The sequence below is a fragment of the Lepus europaeus genome, chromosome 4 (genome assembly GCF_033115175.1).
Source record: "Lepus europaeus isolate LE1 chromosome 4, mLepTim1.pri, whole genome shotgun sequence".
NCBI classification, from domain to species: Eukaryota; Metazoa; Chordata; class Mammalia; order Lagomorpha; family Leporidae; genus Lepus; species Lepus europaeus.
In genome coordinates this window covers 112,233,966-112,252,781 of record NC_084830.1, presented here as the reverse complement: position 1 = coordinate 112,252,781, position 18,816 = coordinate 112,233,966, and the positions used below count along the sequence as shown (strand labels likewise).

Here is an 18,816-nt window from a genome sequence, read left to right as displayed (position 1 = left end):
CAGGTGTAGATGCGGAACTGGAAGAGGAAATGCAGAGATAGATGGAGAACCAGGACGTGTGAGCACAGAATGGCTATGTGCACATACAGACAGGGTGGCCATCCTGGAGAAACCAAAACCACCAACACCTTGATCCCAGACTTCCTGCCTCTAGAACCCTGAGAAAATGGATGCTGTTCCAGCCACCTTGTCTGTTGTGCTTCATTCTGGCAGCCCTAGCGAACTAACACAGTATCTAGGAAAAAGGAGAACCTGTGTCTACACACAAAGACTTGTACATGGAGAGCCAGAGACGGGCTGTTCATGACTGCTAAGAAATGGATGCAAAGCACATGTTTATCATGTGATACAAGTTGCAAAATATCAATCCGGGAGATTATGAGCGATAAAACTCAGGGAACTACTGATGCCTGCAGCGGTATGCATGCACTTCAAAAACATTAGAGAAAAGAGTGGTTGTTGTCTCATTCCATTTCTAGAAAAATCTAACATGTGATGACAGAAGGATACTCAGAGGCTGCCTGGAGGTAGAGAGATGTCCCGGGGAAGTGTCTGAGAGCACCTCTTGGGGCGATGGGACATTGTGTATTTCCATTGTTGCCATAGCTGAAAATGCGTGCTGTGGCGTACAGCACTACCTCCCTAAAATGGCTTTATTTTTGTAACCTTGTGTCTTCCATCATGAAAAAGTGTGCAGGCCCTGCCCTGGTTTGCACTGCACACAGGGGAGCCGAGGCACAGGGAGAGATCTGGGTGAGTGACGGAGGCATTTTGACACCGCAGGAAATACGAGGAGGAGACCAGCGAGAACGAGGCAGCGGCGGAGGAGGAAGAGGAGGGAGAAGAGGACGTCTTCGCTGAGAAAGCCTCCCCAGACATGGATGGGTACCCGGCGTTAAAGGTAGGAAGGCTGCTGTGGAGAGGTGGCCCCCAGTCCTTGAGTGCAGGCCTTCCGAAGGGGCTCAGGGCGGGGTCTTATCTGCAGTATCACAGGTAGGCCAGCAGTGGGTTGCTCAGCAGTGGCCCTGCCTGGGCTGTAAGTGACAGCCAAGCAGGAAACGCTGAATTGCCCATCTCTTTTCTTTTGGCCTCTCTGGATTCCCTGTTGCTGTAAGAATGTATCAAGCTTTGCAGTCACGTGGGTCTGGGTTCGAATGCTGGCTCTGCACCTGCCTAGCTGTTTGGTCTTAGGCAGATAACTTTGTCCCCCTCAAGCCTCCTCTCTCTTGTCTAAGATGGACACAGTAACACCAGCCTTGACCATGGGCTTGAAGACTTTTTCAAAGGAGCCCGTTTCTTCCTTTGAGGCTGCTGAAAATGCAGCAGGAAAAGGAAATCCTGTCAAAGGTTCTCTGTCTCCTGCCGTCCCTGTCACAGCAGGATTTGCTGGGACCCCCGAGCAACTGGGGTGTCCCAGGAGAGCACTCTGTGGCTTTGCACCTGCAGGATGCATGGACCTGGAGCACCCACTGGGTTTGAGCCGCCCACCTGGGAGTGGAGCTGCAGGAGGCGCACTGCCCAAATGTGGAGGGGCTGAAAGTAGGACCTGGGCCCTTCCTTTAATTTCTCTCCAGTGAGGCATCGTTTTGCAATCACGCCACCCAGAGGAGGCACCTTTTCATCATGACATGGAGAGACTCTGTAGGCTCCTTGCGTTTGGGTGCTTTTGTTAATCTTTCACAGTTGGCTACAAGAAGACGTCTCACAGTTTATGGGAAATGAATTAAAAAACTGGGATGCAAAAGCTTCCTGACGTCCATACAAAGTTTTTGCATAGTATTTCACAGACCTTCTGCAGATGCCTCCTACTGTGCCTAGCTGTAGAAAACTGATTCCCAGACTTTAAAAAACTAGACTTGCCATTTCTTCCATCATTCTAAGAGTGCATCCTCAGTTCTTGGCCAGGGCACTGGCAGCCTTGGCTGCTGCATAAACCTTGATGGTGGTCTATGCCTGGTCTGTCTGAGGCATCAGTACCTTTGCTACCTCTTATGCTCATGCAAGTTCGGATTGCCACACCTGCCTTGGGGGAATGGGGACCGGCACTCCTGGCCTCGGCTCTCCTCCTCGGCAGGACTGGGCTGATCCATCCAGCAAGATTAGAGCCAACGAGGCCCCAGCTGTGCCTGTGGACCAAGGGCAAGGTGACAGGTGTCAGGGACAGCTGAGTGGTGGCTGAGACCTATAGGTGCTGTGGGCCTCAAGGCTGTGGCTTCTTCCTTAGGTGGACAAAGAGACCAACACTGAAACCCCAGCCCCATCGCCCACTGTGGTGCGGCCCAAGGACCGGAGGGTGGGCACGCCATCCCCAGGGCCGTTTCTTCGGGGGAGCACCATCATCCGTTCCAAGACCTTCTCCCCTGGACCGCAGAGCCAGTACGTGTGCCGGGTGAGTAGCCAGGGGAAGGGGAGGGAGCACCTTGCTTCCCCTCTCAGTAACCGGGAGCCTCGCAGAGTCCTAGGTGCCAGATAGGATTGCTCTCACTTTGTTGGGTACCCTTGGGCGAGTGAACAGCCCTGATCCTCACTTTCCTTGTGTAGAGTTTGTAGACCTGCTTCATAGAATTTTTTAGATAAACCATGTGTAGGCAACCTTTTTTCTGCCATGGGGCATTTGGACATTTATAACATAATTCACGGGCCTTATAGAATCATCATTTAAAAATTAGCATGCTATATTAAATTTTGAGTCCTGCCTGCTGTTACCTTGGCCAAATAGAGCCATTTTGTGGCCATCCTATGGCCCATGGGCCAGAAAGAAAGGAAAAGGCCTGGTACCCTGTTCGTGATGGATGTTATGATCACAGTTTGAACCTGCTCACTTCCTCCTCGTCCTGAGCCTGCCCTAGCCGCCCAGGCAGCCCATTGATCTCTCAAGGTCTCCACGGTGGAGGGCGTTTCTTCCCCACCTCCAGGGAAGTTCCACGGTGCAGCCGCAGCTGCAGAATGACAGCAGAACTTGCGCCTTACTTGATCGCTGGTTGTTGGTTTTCAGTTGAACTTGGTGCTAACATTGCAAACCTAGGAAGGACAGTTAACAACAAATAAGAATGTGGAAGCTTGGCAAATGATTCCAGTCCCTCTTGAGCGAAGGGGATACCTGGATCCACAGGCTGCACCTCCTCTTAGGGCAGCATAGGGCTGGGGCTGGCAGCTGCCCTCGGACGATGGGGTTGGGGAGCTTTCTCGTTCACGCCTCATGGCCTTCATAACCTGTTCCCCTTGCCAGTGTGCTCTTGCAGGCCCCACTGGGAGTTTATGGTGGCCTGCAGTGGCCTTTGTCCCTTCCAACCTTGACCTTGCCGTCCCCTCTCCTAGGCTACTTTCCTTGTCTCTGCCTCACGTGGAGGGTCTGAGAACCTACTAAGTCTGGGCCGTGCACTTCATTCTCTAAAAGAGAGCAGTGTCCCGGTGAGCCCAGGAGAACATGCTGGTTCTATAGCCAGGGAAGGGTTGAACAGAAAGCCAACTGGTCGTTTCATGGTTACTTTTTCTGTGAGATAGGGACAGAAGAGGAACTGATTGGTTGACCTGAGGTTATTCTAGGTGACCTTTCTGTGAAAGGATTAAGGCAGAGGGAGCTTTATTATCACGGGGATTGAAGCCGGCCTATGTAAACTTTGGCTGTTAGCTGTCTAATCCTGATTTCTCATAAGGTCAGATCAACAGCTCAGTTTCAGCTTGGTGACATGAACTCCAGCCTGGATGACTCTGCTTTGAATTTTAGCTGGTCTTTGGGGGCCTGGGGCAAAAACTTGGTCCAAAACAATAGTCTCTTGTAATTTTTGTGTGCCAGGCTGCAGAACCAGCTCGCAGTCTCCACTTCTTAGGAAAGACACAGATATGACGTGTGTGTACCTTCCCCGAGCCCTGAGCTCAAGTGTTTTTTTGTTTTTTGTTTTTTTTTTAATTTTTGACATGCAGAGTGGACAGTGAGAGAGAGAGAGAGACAGAAAGAAAGGTCTTCCTTTGCCGTTGGTTCACCCTCCAATGGCCGCCACGGCTGGCGCACCGCACTGATCCGAAGCCAGGAGCCAAGTGCTTCTCCTGGTCTCCCATGGGGTGCAGGGCCCAAGCACTTGGGCCATCCTCCACTGCACTCCCGGGCCACAGCAGAGAGCTGGCCTGGAAGAGGGGCAACCGGGACAGAATCCGGCGCCCTGACCGGGACTAGAACCCGGTGTGCCGGCACCCCAAGGTGGAGGATTAGCCTATTGAGCCGCAGCGCCAGCCTCAAGTGTTTTGTCAACATCTTTCCTTCCTCTATACCAGGTAGAACCAGAGGACACTAGCTAGAGGCATGAGCAGAATCTGGCTGATGAACGTTTCAGGAAACCATTCCTGGAGGGCAGTCCTGTGGAACCCTCCCTACATGATCAGCCACAATTACCTGACTGTTGTTACAGAGGGTGGGATGTTCCTCGGGGTCTCAACATCTGAGTACCCAGTATCCAAGGCCTGTACATATAAGGTTGAGTAGAGAACTTCGTTTCCTCATAACATGAAAATTTCACTCATTGACTGGCTCCTTTGCAAATTAGTCCCCGCAAACACATTCCCCACAGCCCCTCGTAGTGGGAACATACACCTCTGCCTTCTGCGTGGAGTCCCTAGTGCACTGCTGAGCTTGGAAGCGTCTGAGAGGGCAATGCAGGCACAGTGCATATTGGCTGCGTGTCCTGCAACAGGATTTCCTGAAGTCGCTGAACACAGGTGGGAGAGGCTACAAAGAAGCCATCACTACTGCAGAAGAGATCTCATGAATGCCTCAGAGCTGAATATGTCGAAGGCTTTAGAAAAGCCTTTAGGATGGTGGATAAAACCCTCTGGTTTTTGTAAAATCGCCACCATGATGAACACAGAGTAGAAATCAAACACAAAAATGTCACTCATCAGAAAAATTAGCACTGGACTCACTCGTTTCCGTCAGGATTAGAACACATTTGTAATGTTGTTCAATGGCAAATAAAAATTAAAATAACTTTTTAAAAAAAGATTTATTTATTTATTTGAAATTCAGAGTTACAGAGAGAAAGCAAGTGAGAGAGAATTATGTTTATCGGCTTTACTCCCCAGATGGCCACAACGCCTGGCCAGGCCAAAACCCGGAGCCAGGAGCTTCATTGGGTCTCCCACATGGGTGACAGGGGCCCAAACACTTGGGCCATCTTGTGCTGCTTTTCCAAGGCCTTTAGCAGGGAGCCCCAGAAATTCGAGGGATAGAAGGCAAGCCAAATCCTAGCCAAAATCATACCCTCAGGCCATTCAGGTAGGGACATCTAATGCAGATTATGGCCCCAGCCAGTCCTCCTACTGCCTCTGGGGTTCAGTACAGTAGTCCCCTCTTAGCTACAGTTTTGCTTTCTGCACTTTGAGCTACCCGCAGTCAACTGCAGTCCAAAAATGCTAGATGGAAAGTTCCAGAATTTAAAAAGTTCATAATTTTTAAATAGTAGGGCATTTTGAATAGCTTAGTGAAGCCTGGGATGTGAGTCATCCTGTTGTCCAGCGTATCCTTGTTGTATGTGCTACCCGCCCATTAGTCACGACAGCATCTTGGTTGTCAGACTGACCGTGGCAGGTTTCCAGTGCTGTGTTCAGATCACTCAAAAACTAGCGATGCTGGCATTTCAGATAGGCCAAAGAGAACCGATCAAGTGTTTCCTTTAAGTAGGAAGGTGACTTAGGAAAGTTAGCTGGAGTTGCTAAGCTCTACAGTAAGTTGTTATTCTCTTATTGTAAATTTAACTTTGCTCTAGGAAAAAAATGTTATAGAGAGTTTAGCGCTATCTGTGATTTCAGGCATCCACTGGGGGTCTTGGAACACCTCCCTCGAGGATGGGGGGGAGGGGTGCCTGTACCAAAACCTCCCACAGGCTCCTGCCACTACAGTTCCCAGATGTTACAGCTGCAGCCATTTCTCGCCAGCTGATGGCTTTTCTCTGACATACATGGCCCATTTGTAGAGCAAAAGAGGGTGACCTGTTTAAACACGAGAGGCACAAGAACCGAGAATTGGGTCCTGCTGCCCAAGGTGTGACTCCGTGCCTAGGTTAGTTGCATTCGATTGGCAGACCTTAGTCCTGGGCTGCCTGGAATCAGAACGCTGGCATATTGAGCTTCACTGACGCGAGGTGGGCTTGCTTTCCATCAGGAGTCCTAAGGTGGGACCTCCCCATCCACAAGAGGTGTCTCAAATGCTAACCACCCCCCCCCCCACACACACACACACAGCAAGAAAGAAAATGTATTTTCTGTGTCATCTGCAAGACGGGTTGTGTGAAATCTCATTTCATAGATGCAGAAACTGAGACCCGGAGAGTCAGCGCTTTGCCCTGGCTCACTCAGCCGCTGTGTGCAAAGCCAGGGGCTGACTCCAAAGCTTGCAGCCTTTCTGGTACTCAGAGCCACCACTTGAGGGCCTTCCTCTGGCCTCCTCAAGTCTGATTGTGAGTAGCCCCTTCTGCTGGCCTGATGTCACACCTCTGCACCCCCATTGTCTTCTGCACCGGTCGCTTCTCTGGTCTTCAGCATGGCCTGTGTCACTTGTGCGTGCCCCTCACTCAGGCTGCCCCACTGGACACTGACCCCGTCAGGTGGGGACGTGAATCACACCCGCCTGGCACCTGTGCGTTGATCAGTGGTGCCTTCACACTTGTTCGCTGATCCCTTTTGACTCAGTGGATCCATCCCTTCCAAGATTCGCAGTCTGGAACCAGCTCTCTGTGACTTTAAGTCATTTCCCTGCTCTCTGCACCAGTTTCTCTATTAAATGGAAATAATAACAAGACAGTGATGTTCTCTGCTGTGTCTCGGATGAGATGCATTTGGCCAAGTTCATTGCTAATTTAACATTCATTGCTCTTTTATAACATGGTCTTTTTTCAAAGATATATATATATACACACACAAACATATATTTTTCTAAATTTATCTGAAAGGCAGAGTTTCAGAGAGGAAGAGACAGAGAGATCCTCATCTGCTAGTTCACTCCCCAAATGGCTGGAGCTTGGCAGATCTGAAGCCAGGAGCCAGGAGCCAGGAGCCTCCTCTGGGTCCCCCTGGTGGGTACAGGGGCCCAAGGACTTGGGCCATCCTCCACTGCCTTCCCAGGCCATAGCAGAGAGCTGGCTTGGAAGTGGAGCAGCCAGGACTTGAACTGGCACCCACATGGGATGCCGGTGCTGTGGGCTTTAACCCGCCACAGCTCCAGCCCCTATAACGTGGTCTTTGACACAAACAACCATCACTTAAGGATCAGTTGTCCTGATACCTATTTCTGGTTGGTATGATACCTGTCCTACAGCTACCACCTTTGAGTTGAAACAGTTTTTCTTCTGGCACCTTATGCAGCCAGAATTTTTTGTAGGAATCCACTCTAATTGTCAAGATGATCTACCCCTCTGCACCTCTGAGGCTCATCTGTAGCCTGGAGCTAGGGGAGGGTGGTGCCTGCAGCCACACAGCCTGGGCCTGGAACTCTTACTTGAACCTTCTCAGTGCGTCTGAGCCTCAGTTCCCTCTCGTGAGGCTTCTGAGAGAACTAAAGGAAACTGCCGACGCAGCGCTGGTGCCTAGCAGCTGTCCCGTCCGTGTGGCTGTCACTGGTGTCACTCTTGCCCTGGTTTGGGTTCAGGTTGAGACTGCCTAGCGCAGTGGCTGTTTCATCAGGATGTCCCCAGGATTGCTGTGTTTATCAACTTAACAGGACTGTTACTGTCATTCTCATCTCCTTAACAACCATTACAATGACAGCAGAACCAGCTTCTCAGGAGAGACCTGCGCAGTGCAATGACAGCTGCCAGACAAACAGGCACAGTCGCGGGGGGCCTGTGTCAGCCCCCTGACTGTGGAGATAAACTGGGAAGAAGTCCCCGCCCTGCATTCCCCTTCCCGATGCACCACGGCCCACCTCTCTGGTTCCCCTGGGGTGGTGAGACACACCGTTAGCAGCAAGGCGCCCCATCTTACCATTTGTCGGATTTGTGGCCTTGGATGGGGAACCTTAGCCCCTGTGGGGAGTGTAAGTAACTCTGATGGACAAGATTCCTGTGGGGACAGGGACGATCAGCACGGCCCTCATGGAGCCTGTCTGCCCCATCCTCTCTGAGGCTGTGGCCCCTGAGGTTTTGCATTTTAAATTTTCATTTATGCATTTTTTTTGACAGGCAGAGTGGACAGTGAGAGAGAGAGAGACAGAGAGAAAGGTCTTCCTTTTTGCCGTTGGTTTACCCTCCAATGGCCATTGTGGCCGGCTCATCGTGCTGATCCGAAGCCAGGAGCCAGGTGCTTCTCCTGGTCTCCCATGCAGGTGCAGGGCCCAAGCACTTGGGCCATCCTCCACTGCACTCCCGGGCCATAGCAGAGAGCTGGCCTGGAAGAGGGGTAACCGGGACAGAATCCAGCGCCCTGACCGGGTCTAGAACCCGGTGTGCTGGCGCTGCAGACGGAGGATTAGCCTATGGAGCCGCGGCACCGGCCCATTTATGCATTTTTAAGATGCTTTTGAATTTCCTGAACTTATTGTTTATAAGAACTTAAAATTAGCCTATTTATTTGAAAGAGTTACAGAGAGAGGAGACACACACACACGCACACGCACACGCACACGGAAGGAGGGGGGTCCTCTGTCTGCTGGTTCACTCCCCAAATGACTGCCGAAGCCAGGAGCTTCACCAAAGTCTCCCACATGAGTGTCAAGATGTTCCCCACCCAAGGCCACAAATCAGACGAATGATAAAATGGGATACTTTAGCGGGGATCTGAATCACAAGTGGAGCAGCTGGGACTCCAACTGGCGTCCATGTGGCCACAATGCCAGCCCAGCTGAGCCTATTTTTTTCAGTATTTCTATATGTATGTATGTATTTGGAAAGTCAGAACATCAGAGAAGGGGCGACAAACACAATACACACACAGATCTTCTATTCATTGGTTCACTCCTCAAATGGCTGCAACGGCCAGGGCTGGGCCAGGCTGAAACTAGGAGCCTGGAACTCCTTCTGGATCTTTCACATGGGTGGCAGCGGCCCAAGCCCTTGGGTCACTTTCCTCTGCCTTCCCAGGCGCATTAGTGGGAAGCTGGATCAGAAGCGGAGCAGCTAGGACTTGAACCATTGAAAATGGTGGTTTGACCCTCTGTTCCAAATTGCTGGCCTTGGTCTTTTTAATTTTAATATCAGTCTTGACAGTGGCTTCAGTGAAGTCAGCAAAGGCAAGCTGTGCAGGAGTCAGAAAGAGGTGATGCAAACAACCCTTCGTGGACTAGACAAGGAGGGCTGCATGGCTGACGTCACTCTGCTGGAGTCAGGCTCTGCTGTGTGCTGCCAGCTCGCCAATGCAGGGCAAGTTGTACAAGCCAAGCCGTAAGGCTCTGTCACCTTGTTTGTAAAGCGGTGATGCTCTTATCACATGGGGTGGTTGGAAGGACTCATTCAAATATTGCATCTCATTTAGCATCATGTGGTTACTAGCTTGCAGTTACAGCGCTGTGCACTGTGCATGCTCAACATTTGCCTATGCAGAAAGGGAGGGTCAGGATGAAGCCTGCAATAGCAAAGTCCTTTTGTTTGCCCAAGGAGCAGGACCGGGCTGAGTGGGGGAACCCAACCCCCTTTCTGGCCCCAGTGTACCTTCCAGAATGTGCTCTGACCATGCTTGACTTCCCATGACTTTTTCTCTCACAGCTGAATCGGAGTGACAGTGACAGCTCCACTCTGTCCAAAAAGCCACCTTTTGTTCGAAACTCCCTGGAGCGGCGCAGCGTCCGGATGAAGCGGGTAAGAGAGTCACCTTGAAGCTGCTTATTTCCCGAAGGCCCGTGTCTTACACCTGCCTCCCTTCTTCTCTGGCCATTTCTCCTGGGTAGTCACAGCTGTAAAGAATGTTGCATGTACAGACATGACGCTGTTTGCATTATAAGGCCTGTAGAGGTGCTGGGGAGGCACCGAGGGTAAGGGAACCTTCTGTTTGCACACTTGGCCTTGTCTGCATAGAAATCAGAGTTAGAATGAACTAAGCAAGCTGAGCTGTCATGGTCAGCAGTCAGGGAACAGGATCCCATGGGAGCCTGCTGTGTGCTCCGCACGTCGCGACATCCAGCCGGCCGACCAGTTCAAGGTCTGGCTGCTCTCCTTACTGCAGAAAAGCCGGGGTCCTCTGAGCACTGCCTGGATGCAGTGCAAACGGGCTTCTCTCAGACCAGCTGGGAGCACACAGGGAAGAGGCCCCAGGTATCCCTGGGGAGAAGTCTGGCCCTTCCTGGTGGGGACTGTGCCCAGGGCTCAGGGTGGGGTGGTCTTAGATGATAGAGTGACTCCTGATCACGACTTGGAGCAGTCAGGTTTGCAGGAGGTGCAGGGGCGCCTCCTCTTTCAGCACTGTAAAGCCATACTACGTGGTGAGTTTGTGGACGCAGGAGGAGCCACAACGTCAGAAAGCAAAGGAGAGAGAGAGAAAGTTAGAAAACAAAGTATAGGCCAAACCAGGTGCGACAACCCCCAGTAGACCCAGGTTTCTCCAGCTCACCTGCAGACCTGCCCTCTGACAGCTGGAAATGGAGTCCGTCCTTGGCTTGCACCACCCCTGGGCCCACAGGACCCACTCCTGCAGAAATGCCACTGGGGACCCCCTTGGCTTCCCTGTGTTTCCTGCGAAGACCCCCATTCCCAAGCAGGCCCTGTGGTGGCTCCCCTTTCATCACCATCTTCCCCTTAGCCAAGGGAATGACTTGCTAAGGGAGCTCTTGGTGATGGTCTAAGCACTCATAGGAACAGGAGGGTCCACAGGGGCCCTTGGGTGCCACAGCTCTTGCTGTCACTCAGTGCCCAGGCAGCCTAAGCTGTGTTCTGCTGCAGCCTGAGTGGGCAAGTGCCCAAGACTCGACGTTGGCCAGAGCAAAGAATTGTTCTGAATCTGGAGACACACAGACCCTCAAATGGATTTCCTTGACCCTGTTCACTTATAAGCACAAATCAGTGTTCTCCTGGAAGAACATTCTAGCACTTCTGCATTGAGCTGGCTTTTATTTCTGAAAGTGTGCACGCTGGCCTTCCTTGCAGAGGGAAGGTCTCATGGCTTCTTATCCTTTGTCACAAATCCCTTTACTGGTCAGTGCATTTGTTTTCTGTGCAGTAACAAATTACTACAAACTAAGCAGCTTAAGTCATGATGTCACAGTTTCCGTGGGCAGGAGCTTGGGCACAGATGGGCTGAGTCCTCTACCCAGGGCGTCTGTGGGCTGAAACCTAGGTGTTGGCTGTCTGCATCCTCACCTGGACATTTCACTAGGAAGGGAGTCACGTCCCGGCGAGTTGTTGGCAGAAGGCACTGCCTTGTGTTTTCAGCTGGCTGTGAGCCATGGACCCGTCTCGGGTTCTCCTGGTCATTCCTTGCTCTGTGACCCTCTCTACCACGTCATTGAGCGCAGAAAAAACCCACTTCGTCTTGTCAGGGCTCACCCGAGGAGGTCAGGCCCACTGGCGATGCTCTGCCTTCTGTTTGAGTCACAGTCAGCCGATGAGTGACCTCATGGTAAAAGTGCTATTGTGATATCTACATAGATCCCAACACCCATATGGGATGCCGGCTCTGCAGGCAGTGGCTTTACCCACTATGCCCCAGCGCTGGCCCCAATTCCATACTCTTTTCTAATCAGTAGCAGTATTTGATGGGAGCAGAATTAATGATTGTATTAGTGAGAATCCTTTACATTCAGGTGAGTGAAGAACCCAGCTCAAATCCCGCTTAAGAATGTACGAGGGTGTTTAATGCTCACTTCGATGCAAAAGTCCAGGATGTTGCACCAGCTTCAGGCATTGATGGATCCAAGCATTGAAACAAGGTGGTCAGGCCTGAGTCCTCCTCAGAGCTTAGTTCTTTTTTTTTTTTTTTTTTTTTTTCTGACAGGCAGAGTGGATAGTGAGAGAGAGAGAGAGAAAGGTCTTCCTTTTTGCCATTGGTTCACCCTCCAATGGCCACTGCGGCCGGCGCATTGTGCTGATCTGAAGCCAGGAGCCAGGTGCTTCTCCTGGTCTCCCACGCGGGTGCAGGGCCCAAGCACTTGGGCCATCCTCCACTGCCTTCCCGGGCCACAGCAGAGAGCTGGCCTGGAAGAGGGACAACCGGGATAGAATCCGGCGCCCCGACCGGGACTAGAACCCGGTGTGCCGGCGCCACAAGGCGGAGGATTAGCCTGTTAAGCCACGGCGCCGGCCAGAGCTTAGTTCTTGAACATGGTCACCCTGTGTGATGGGGAAGATGACCGGCATTAGTTCCAGGTGCATGTTTGGTGGTTTAGCCACCTGTGTGTAGAGTCATTGCCTTTTTCTAAGTAGTTCAGCAGAGTGCCAGAATCGAGTGTTGTTGGCTGGGCATAGATAGCAGGCCCACTGCTGAGCCCAGTCACCAGGATTCTGATTAGCCAAGTCTGGGTCACTTTCCTATCCCCAGTGCCCCACACAGACAGGTGGATTGAATGTGGAAGAGGAGTGGATCCGCAAGGGAACATGAGCGTATGTGGTTCCTCTATGAGTGAGGGAATGAGTGCTCGACAAGCAGAAGCCATGAATGTCTCTGAGAGGGACGCAAGGTCAAGAAGATGGGACCTCTGCTCTCAAGGGCCGGGCAGACTCGCCTTGAGGAATCAGCTTCAGAGCGGGATGGTGGCAGGTGTCTGTCAGCTGAGGGCGCTGAGAGGCATGATGTCGGCAGCCCTGCCAAGGTGGACTTGAAGCTTTCCCACTTACACTCTGTGCTTTCACCTCTGTGAGCCTTGGCTGTGCGCTTGATAGCAGCTGCGACTCCCGTAGGGTTGCTGTGCAAATGAAAGGAGGTCGTGGAAATCAAGCACTTAGCACCATGCCAGGAACGTAGTAAGTGCACCGTACGCGTGAGCTGTGTAAATGGGAGAGGTCAAGCCAGGCCTGGGGAACGGGCACACTGCATTTTTGCAGCAGTGGAAGTGTGCAGATAAACAAGGCAGGGAGCCTGAGACTCAGAGGAAGGGGTCGTGTGGTCTCACTGGCTGGGGCCCTGTATGCAGTAACAGTCAAGGTCATCCCAACCCCCATCCCCCCACAGCCTTCATCTGTCAAATCCCTGCGCACCGAGCGCATGATCCGCACCTCGCTGGACCTCGAGCTAGACCTGCAGGCCACGAGGACCTGGCACAGCCAGCTGACTCAGGAGATCTCGTTGCTGAAGGAGCTCAAGGAGCAGCTTGAACAAGCCAAGAGCCACGGGGAGAAGGAGCTGCCGCCCGGGTTGCGGGAGGACGAGCGCTTCCGCCTGCTGTTGAGGATGCTGGAGAAGCGGGTGAGTGGCAGCTGTCCCAGTGACAAGGGAGCGGTGGCCATGAGGGAGAGAGGCCAGTGCTTTCAACTGTGGTTTCCACTACGTCTCCACTGATGGGGTCCTGCGGGCCCCTTCTTTGCATCAGCAAAGGCATCTGGGAATCCCTCTGCCCGCTCCATCCCTCTGCCTGCTGATTAACTGATTTTATTTTTTTAGATTTCTATTCATTCATTTTGAGAGGCAGTTACACAATCAGAGACAGAGAGAGAGGGAGAGGGAAAGCTCCCATTGACTAGTTCACTCCCCCAGATGCCCACAGTGGCTCCTGGAGCTAGGAACTCAGCCCAGGTCTTGCACATGGGTGGAAAGGACCCAAGTAATTGATCATCACTGCTGCCTCCCCTGGTCTGCACTCACAGGAAGCTGGAGCCAGTTCGGTGTTAGAGCCAGGCACTCTGATGCGGGACTCAGGCGTCTTAACTTCTTGGCCCAATGCCCACACCAGCTTTATTAAACCTTGAGCGCCAAGGCTCCCTTCCAGCAGTGACACCTATGTGAACAAACCCTTGTGATTCACTCATTTACTCTTGTGGTGCTTCCACACACTCATATTGGGCACAGCCTGTGAGCAGAGGCCTCCACACTCTCCACACTGGCCCAGTGCCTGCCCGTGCAGTCCCACAGAGCAGTCATCACCAAGGGAGAGAGGAGCCAATCACACCAGGGCTTGGTCCTGGCAAGGATTCCCTAGAGTTTGCACCTGCTGGCATCTCTACCCCACAGCGGTGACTATGATGGATTCCAGGGTTGATCAGAGAAAAAGGTAGAAAGCATAGCAGTGGTACACCAGGCATTTTGCTTGGTCTGTGCTGACAGTTGGCATGTACAGGAAGTCTCCCATGGCATGAGACCCTCCAAAGGCTCTGGGGGCCCGTCCCCTAGCAGGGGGAAGGCCAGAGAACTCCCAGGACAGAGGGGCATCTGAGAGGGACTTAACCTGTCTAGGTGATGTTGCTAGGCAGTGGGATGTGCCGTCACTGGGCCAGAGAATTCCAAGCGCAGTAGCTGCAGCTTGGGGACCTCTTATCTTCTTAGCATTTATCTAGCATGTGTTGAATGCAGGGTATGCAAAGCGGGTATGTTATAAATGGCTTTTTTTTTAAAAAAAAAAAAAAGCTGCTTGTTTTAGCTTTAGTTAAAACAACTCAGTGGGTCAAAATTTTAATTTGGCACCAGCAGGCCTTTGAGCTAGCAGGTCCCAGATTGACTTGAGAAAATAAACAACATAGGATCAATATATGAGTACCATCTTAGACTCATTTATAATACATAACACCTGCCACCCATGGCTGCAGCCAGGACTGCTAAGCTCTGCTGAAATCCTGCTGCCACTGCAGGCTGTGATATCTTAGGCCAGGAACATGGTGGTGGACGTCATAGGCCTTGGTGTAGAAGCTCTCGGAGTTTCCAGCTGACTCCCACAGTTCATAGGTTCTGGAAGTATTTCTTCCTTTCTAATTTATTACTAATACCCTGTGTACCTAAAAGCCAGGTGGGAGTAAGAGCACTAAGGGAAAATAAGCATTAGAAAGCTTAAAGGAGGAAAAGAAAGTGAATATATCCCAAGCCTACAGTAACCCAGTTTTAGTTGGCTATTATGTTTATCTTTGAGCTTCCTGGTAGTAAAGGCAATAAGAGTAACAAAACAAGTGCCTTTATGCCCAGCCTTAAAAAAATATAAGCTAAGAAAATTTGACCTTCAAGTAGTAAAAAGAAAAACAGTTCAGGCTCTCTGTGTTTTGTTTTGGACTTGTATAGGTTTTGTGGGGGTTGGGGGTGTAACATTGTACCTAAAGCTCTTAAGAACAATGGCATGGTTTGGAAGTGGGTCACTACTGCTTCTTAGTTGCTTACTGTTAGATAAATTTCTTTTTGTCTTGTGTGTTTTTTTTCTATTTTTTTTTTATTTGAAAGGCAGAATGACAAGAGAGACAGAGAGAGAGATCTTCCATCTACTGGTTCACTCCCCAAATGGCTGCAAAAGCTGGGGCTGGGCCAGGGGCCAGGAGCCAAGAGCTCCATCCGAGTCTCCTCCATGGGTGGCAAGAGGCCCAACTACTTGAGCCATCCACCACTGCTTTCACAGGTGCATTAACAGGAAGCTGGCTGAGAAGCAGAGCAGCTCAGACTCAAACTGGTGCTCTGATATGGGATGCCAGTGTCGCAGTCAGCAGCTTAACCCACTACTCCATGACACTGGCCCCCAAAGAAATGTCATACAAAATTTCTGAACCTCACGAGGTTCATGTTTGAATCTCGGTCTGTATAGCAGAAGGAATTAGAAAAGTCTGCCTTCCTAGGTGGCCTGGCAGCGGCACACAGTGCACCTGGCATCCCTCGCCTTCCCACTCCCAAGAGATCCACAGAAGTACTTAATTCCCTGGCTCCCCAAATCGGGCCACTCCCGCAGGTGACACGAATACTTCCCCCCTTACCACCGCTGAATACAGCGGATCCCACCACGGAGCAGGGAGAGGTTGCCTTTCACTCCTTGCTGTCATCACTTGGGACAGCAGCTTCCCCTTGACTAACCCATGTCTTTGCTTGCTCTGCCCTGCAGGTGGACCGAGGCGACCACAAGGGCGAGCTGCAGACAGACAAGATGATGAGGGCGGCTGCCAAGGACGTACACAGGCTTCGAGGCCAGAGCTGTAAGGAGCCCCCGGAAGTGCAGTCTTTCAGGTAAGCCGTGGCCATGGCCGTGGCCAGCGTGCCTTTCGCTTTCCCAGCCAGCATCCACCGTCTTGCTGCTCCCCCGCGCTTCCTCCCGGCTGTCTCTGTGACAGATGCTCTTCCTCTGCCGTGCGCTTCCCTCGCAGTCCCTGAGCCCTGCCGTGCGCTTCCCTCGCCTGTCTTTTTCAGTCCCCACGCAGCTCGAGCTCATTTGTTAGGTCCTCCTGTTTAATGAATGAGCCACCTGCTCCGGCCTTTTCCTCGTAGCGTTCCCGTCACCGGTAATTGCAGAGGACTAGCTGAATGACAAATAAGCCGGGGTGACGGATGCTCGCCAGGCCTCCCAGGCTCCCTGCTGCCTGCAGACCTCAGGGAGGGGCTTTCTAGTGGCTCTGGAGCCGGGTGTATCATAGGAGGTCCCCCCATGTTGTTTGGCCTGGGCCTCCCATCCACAGGGGGCCTTGCACCCAGACGCCTGACTGCACGTTTGTGTCTGTGCTAAAAGCACACTCTTTGGAATATAAACATGCACGAAGCTGCAGCTTGTGGGACCATGTTTTTGGACATCTCTTAATTTTTTTTAACAAATTAAAAACCTAAAACAAACACTGGCAATGGCCAAAGGGCCCTTGTAAACTCTCAGTGGCCCTTGCTTTGAGCTGATAGTGGCTAGTCACTCTCATGGGTCCCCTAAAGCAGTGGTTCTCAACCAGAGGACAACCAGAGGACAACTGGCGGTGTCCATACCTTATTGAGGATCACAACCAAAAGCCAGGGGTGCTACTGACATCTCATGGGTACAGGCCAGGAATATTGCTACGTGTACAAGACAAGCCCTCACAATGAAGAATTGTCTTGCCCGGGATTGGGAATTTGGCACTGCAGTTAAGATGCCACTTGGGACGGCTGAGTCCCATTTGCAGGGCCTGGGTTCAAGTCCAGGCTCCACTCCCGATTCCAGCTTCCTGCTAATGTGCACCCTGAGAAGTAGCAGGTGATGGCTCAAGCACTCGGGTACCTGCCACCTGTGTGGGAGACCAGATGGAGTTGCTGGCTCCTGGCTTTGGCCTGGCCCCGTGCCAGCTGTTGCAGGCATCTGAGAAGTGAATCAGTGGTTGGGAGTTTTCTTTCTCCACCTGCTTCCCTCTCTCTGTCTCTGGCTCACTGACTTTCTTTCTCTGTCTCTCTTCCTTTCTAATAAATAAAAATTGTTTAAAAGGTTTATCCTGCCCAAAATACATAGAGATTTAAAAATCCTGCTCCTGGGGCCTATGCTGTGGTGCAGTAGGTAAAGCCGCCACCTGCGATGCCAGCATTCGATGTGAGTGCTAGTTCAAGTCCCAGCTGCCCCACTTCTGATCCAGCTCCCTGCTAATGCACCTGGGAAAGCAGCGGAAGTGCTTGGGCCTCTGCCACCCATGTGGGACACCTGGATGGAGTTCCAGGCTCCTGGCTTTGACCTGGTCCAGCCCAGCTGTTGCAGCCATTTGGGGAATGAACCAGTAGATGGAAGACCTCTCCCTCTCTCTGTCTGTCTGTCAATCAATTCTTCTTATTTAAAAAAAAAATAAAAATAGCCTGTTGCTAAGGAATGGCCTCGTTTCCAGGGAGAAGATGGCGTTTTTCACGCGGCCCAGGATGCACATCCCTCCCCTGTCTGCAGATGATGTCTAGTCGCCAGACCAGCATTTGTTCCGCTGAGCGCGCTGTGAGCACTGACTGTGGCTGAGGTTATTTATGTGGTGTTATATGAAGGTACTGAGTAGAAGTCCTCCAGCACGCTCACTGGTCTGAAAACCAACGGATTCTTTTGTAGTTTGGGTTCTACTATTATTATTATTAAAAAGGAAAAACACACACAAAAAAACCAGCATTAAAATGACAAGATTGTATAGTTTGTATATTTAGGAATGTATTTTTGAGAAAGAAAATTTAAATGAACTAAAGCAGTGTTACGTCGCTGCTCTTCTTAATAAAATTGTTTAGTTTTTTCTTTTTCTTTTTTGTACAGCTCCATCTTTTAGAAAATTTACTGCAGTAAGAAATAGCATCTAGGGGACGGTCATCCTCAAAGGACGTCCCACGGAGGTCGCAGCACAGCTAACCTTTCCCGGTCAATGTATTTTGTACGATATGAAAAAAATGCACAGACACTGTTGGAGGGGATTCAGAGGTGCCCCACCCCGATCTTCAGGAGCTGTGATGTGTTTTTATGTGGCCACCTGGCTTGGAGCAGGCAGCACGGGGCTGGCCGAGCAGCCAGGTGCATGCTGGCGACAGGCCACTCCGGTCTCTGATGCCCAGTGATGCCACTGATGGGAGTGAGGGGAGGGCTATGGCAAACTCCATTCAGGTTGATCTTCAATAAAGTGGCCTTTTGAAAAGAATCTTCTCATTCTTTGTCCCTCCCACTGATGTTTGAGCCTCCCTTGGCCCAGCCTCTCTTTCCCGCCCATCCTCAGTCCTGGAAGCATTTGTTTCCACTCCAGTTTGTTCACTTCATTAAAATGACAGCTCAGCTCATTGGGAGTCCCAGCTCCCAGCTGCGACTGGGAATGCTCTCTCTGTGCTTTCTCTCCCCTTGTGGAATTCCACCCACACGCTGAGAGCTGACTTTGCAGTTTCATCAAGTGAGTATCCATCCATGTCATCCCCAGCTTGATCAGGGTGCATCTGGCAGCCTACGGGTTGTACCAGGTGCTGTGCCTGAGGCCCCTGATGCTACCCAGCTCAGAGTCCTAAGGAGGCTCCTGTCTTTGCTGACCCTATGACCTTGTCTGCCTTTCTGGA

General features: G+C 51.5%; 1 protein-coding gene across 1 annotated transcript in view; it reads left to right on the top strand.

The window, feature by feature from the left end:
* WWC1 (WW and C2 domain containing 1) overlaps positions 1-18,396 on the top strand; it is a 172,984-nt gene extending 154,588 nt beyond the window's left edge. The window contains exons 18-23 of the mRNA XM_062188715.1: positions 784-901; positions 2,225-2,389; positions 9,687-9,779; positions 13,081-13,314; positions 15,914-16,035; positions 17,634-18,396. Of these exons, the coding sequence (XP_062044699.1) occupies positions 784-901; positions 2,225-2,389; positions 9,687-9,779; positions 13,081-13,314; positions 15,914-16,035; positions 17,634-17,700 (799 nt within the window). The 3' untranslated portion in view covers positions 17,701-18,396. The remainder of the gene's footprint in view (positions 1-783; positions 902-2,224; positions 2,390-9,686; positions 9,780-13,080; positions 13,315-15,913; positions 16,036-17,633) is intronic.
* The last annotated feature ends 420 nt before the right edge of the window (positions 18,397-18,816 follow it).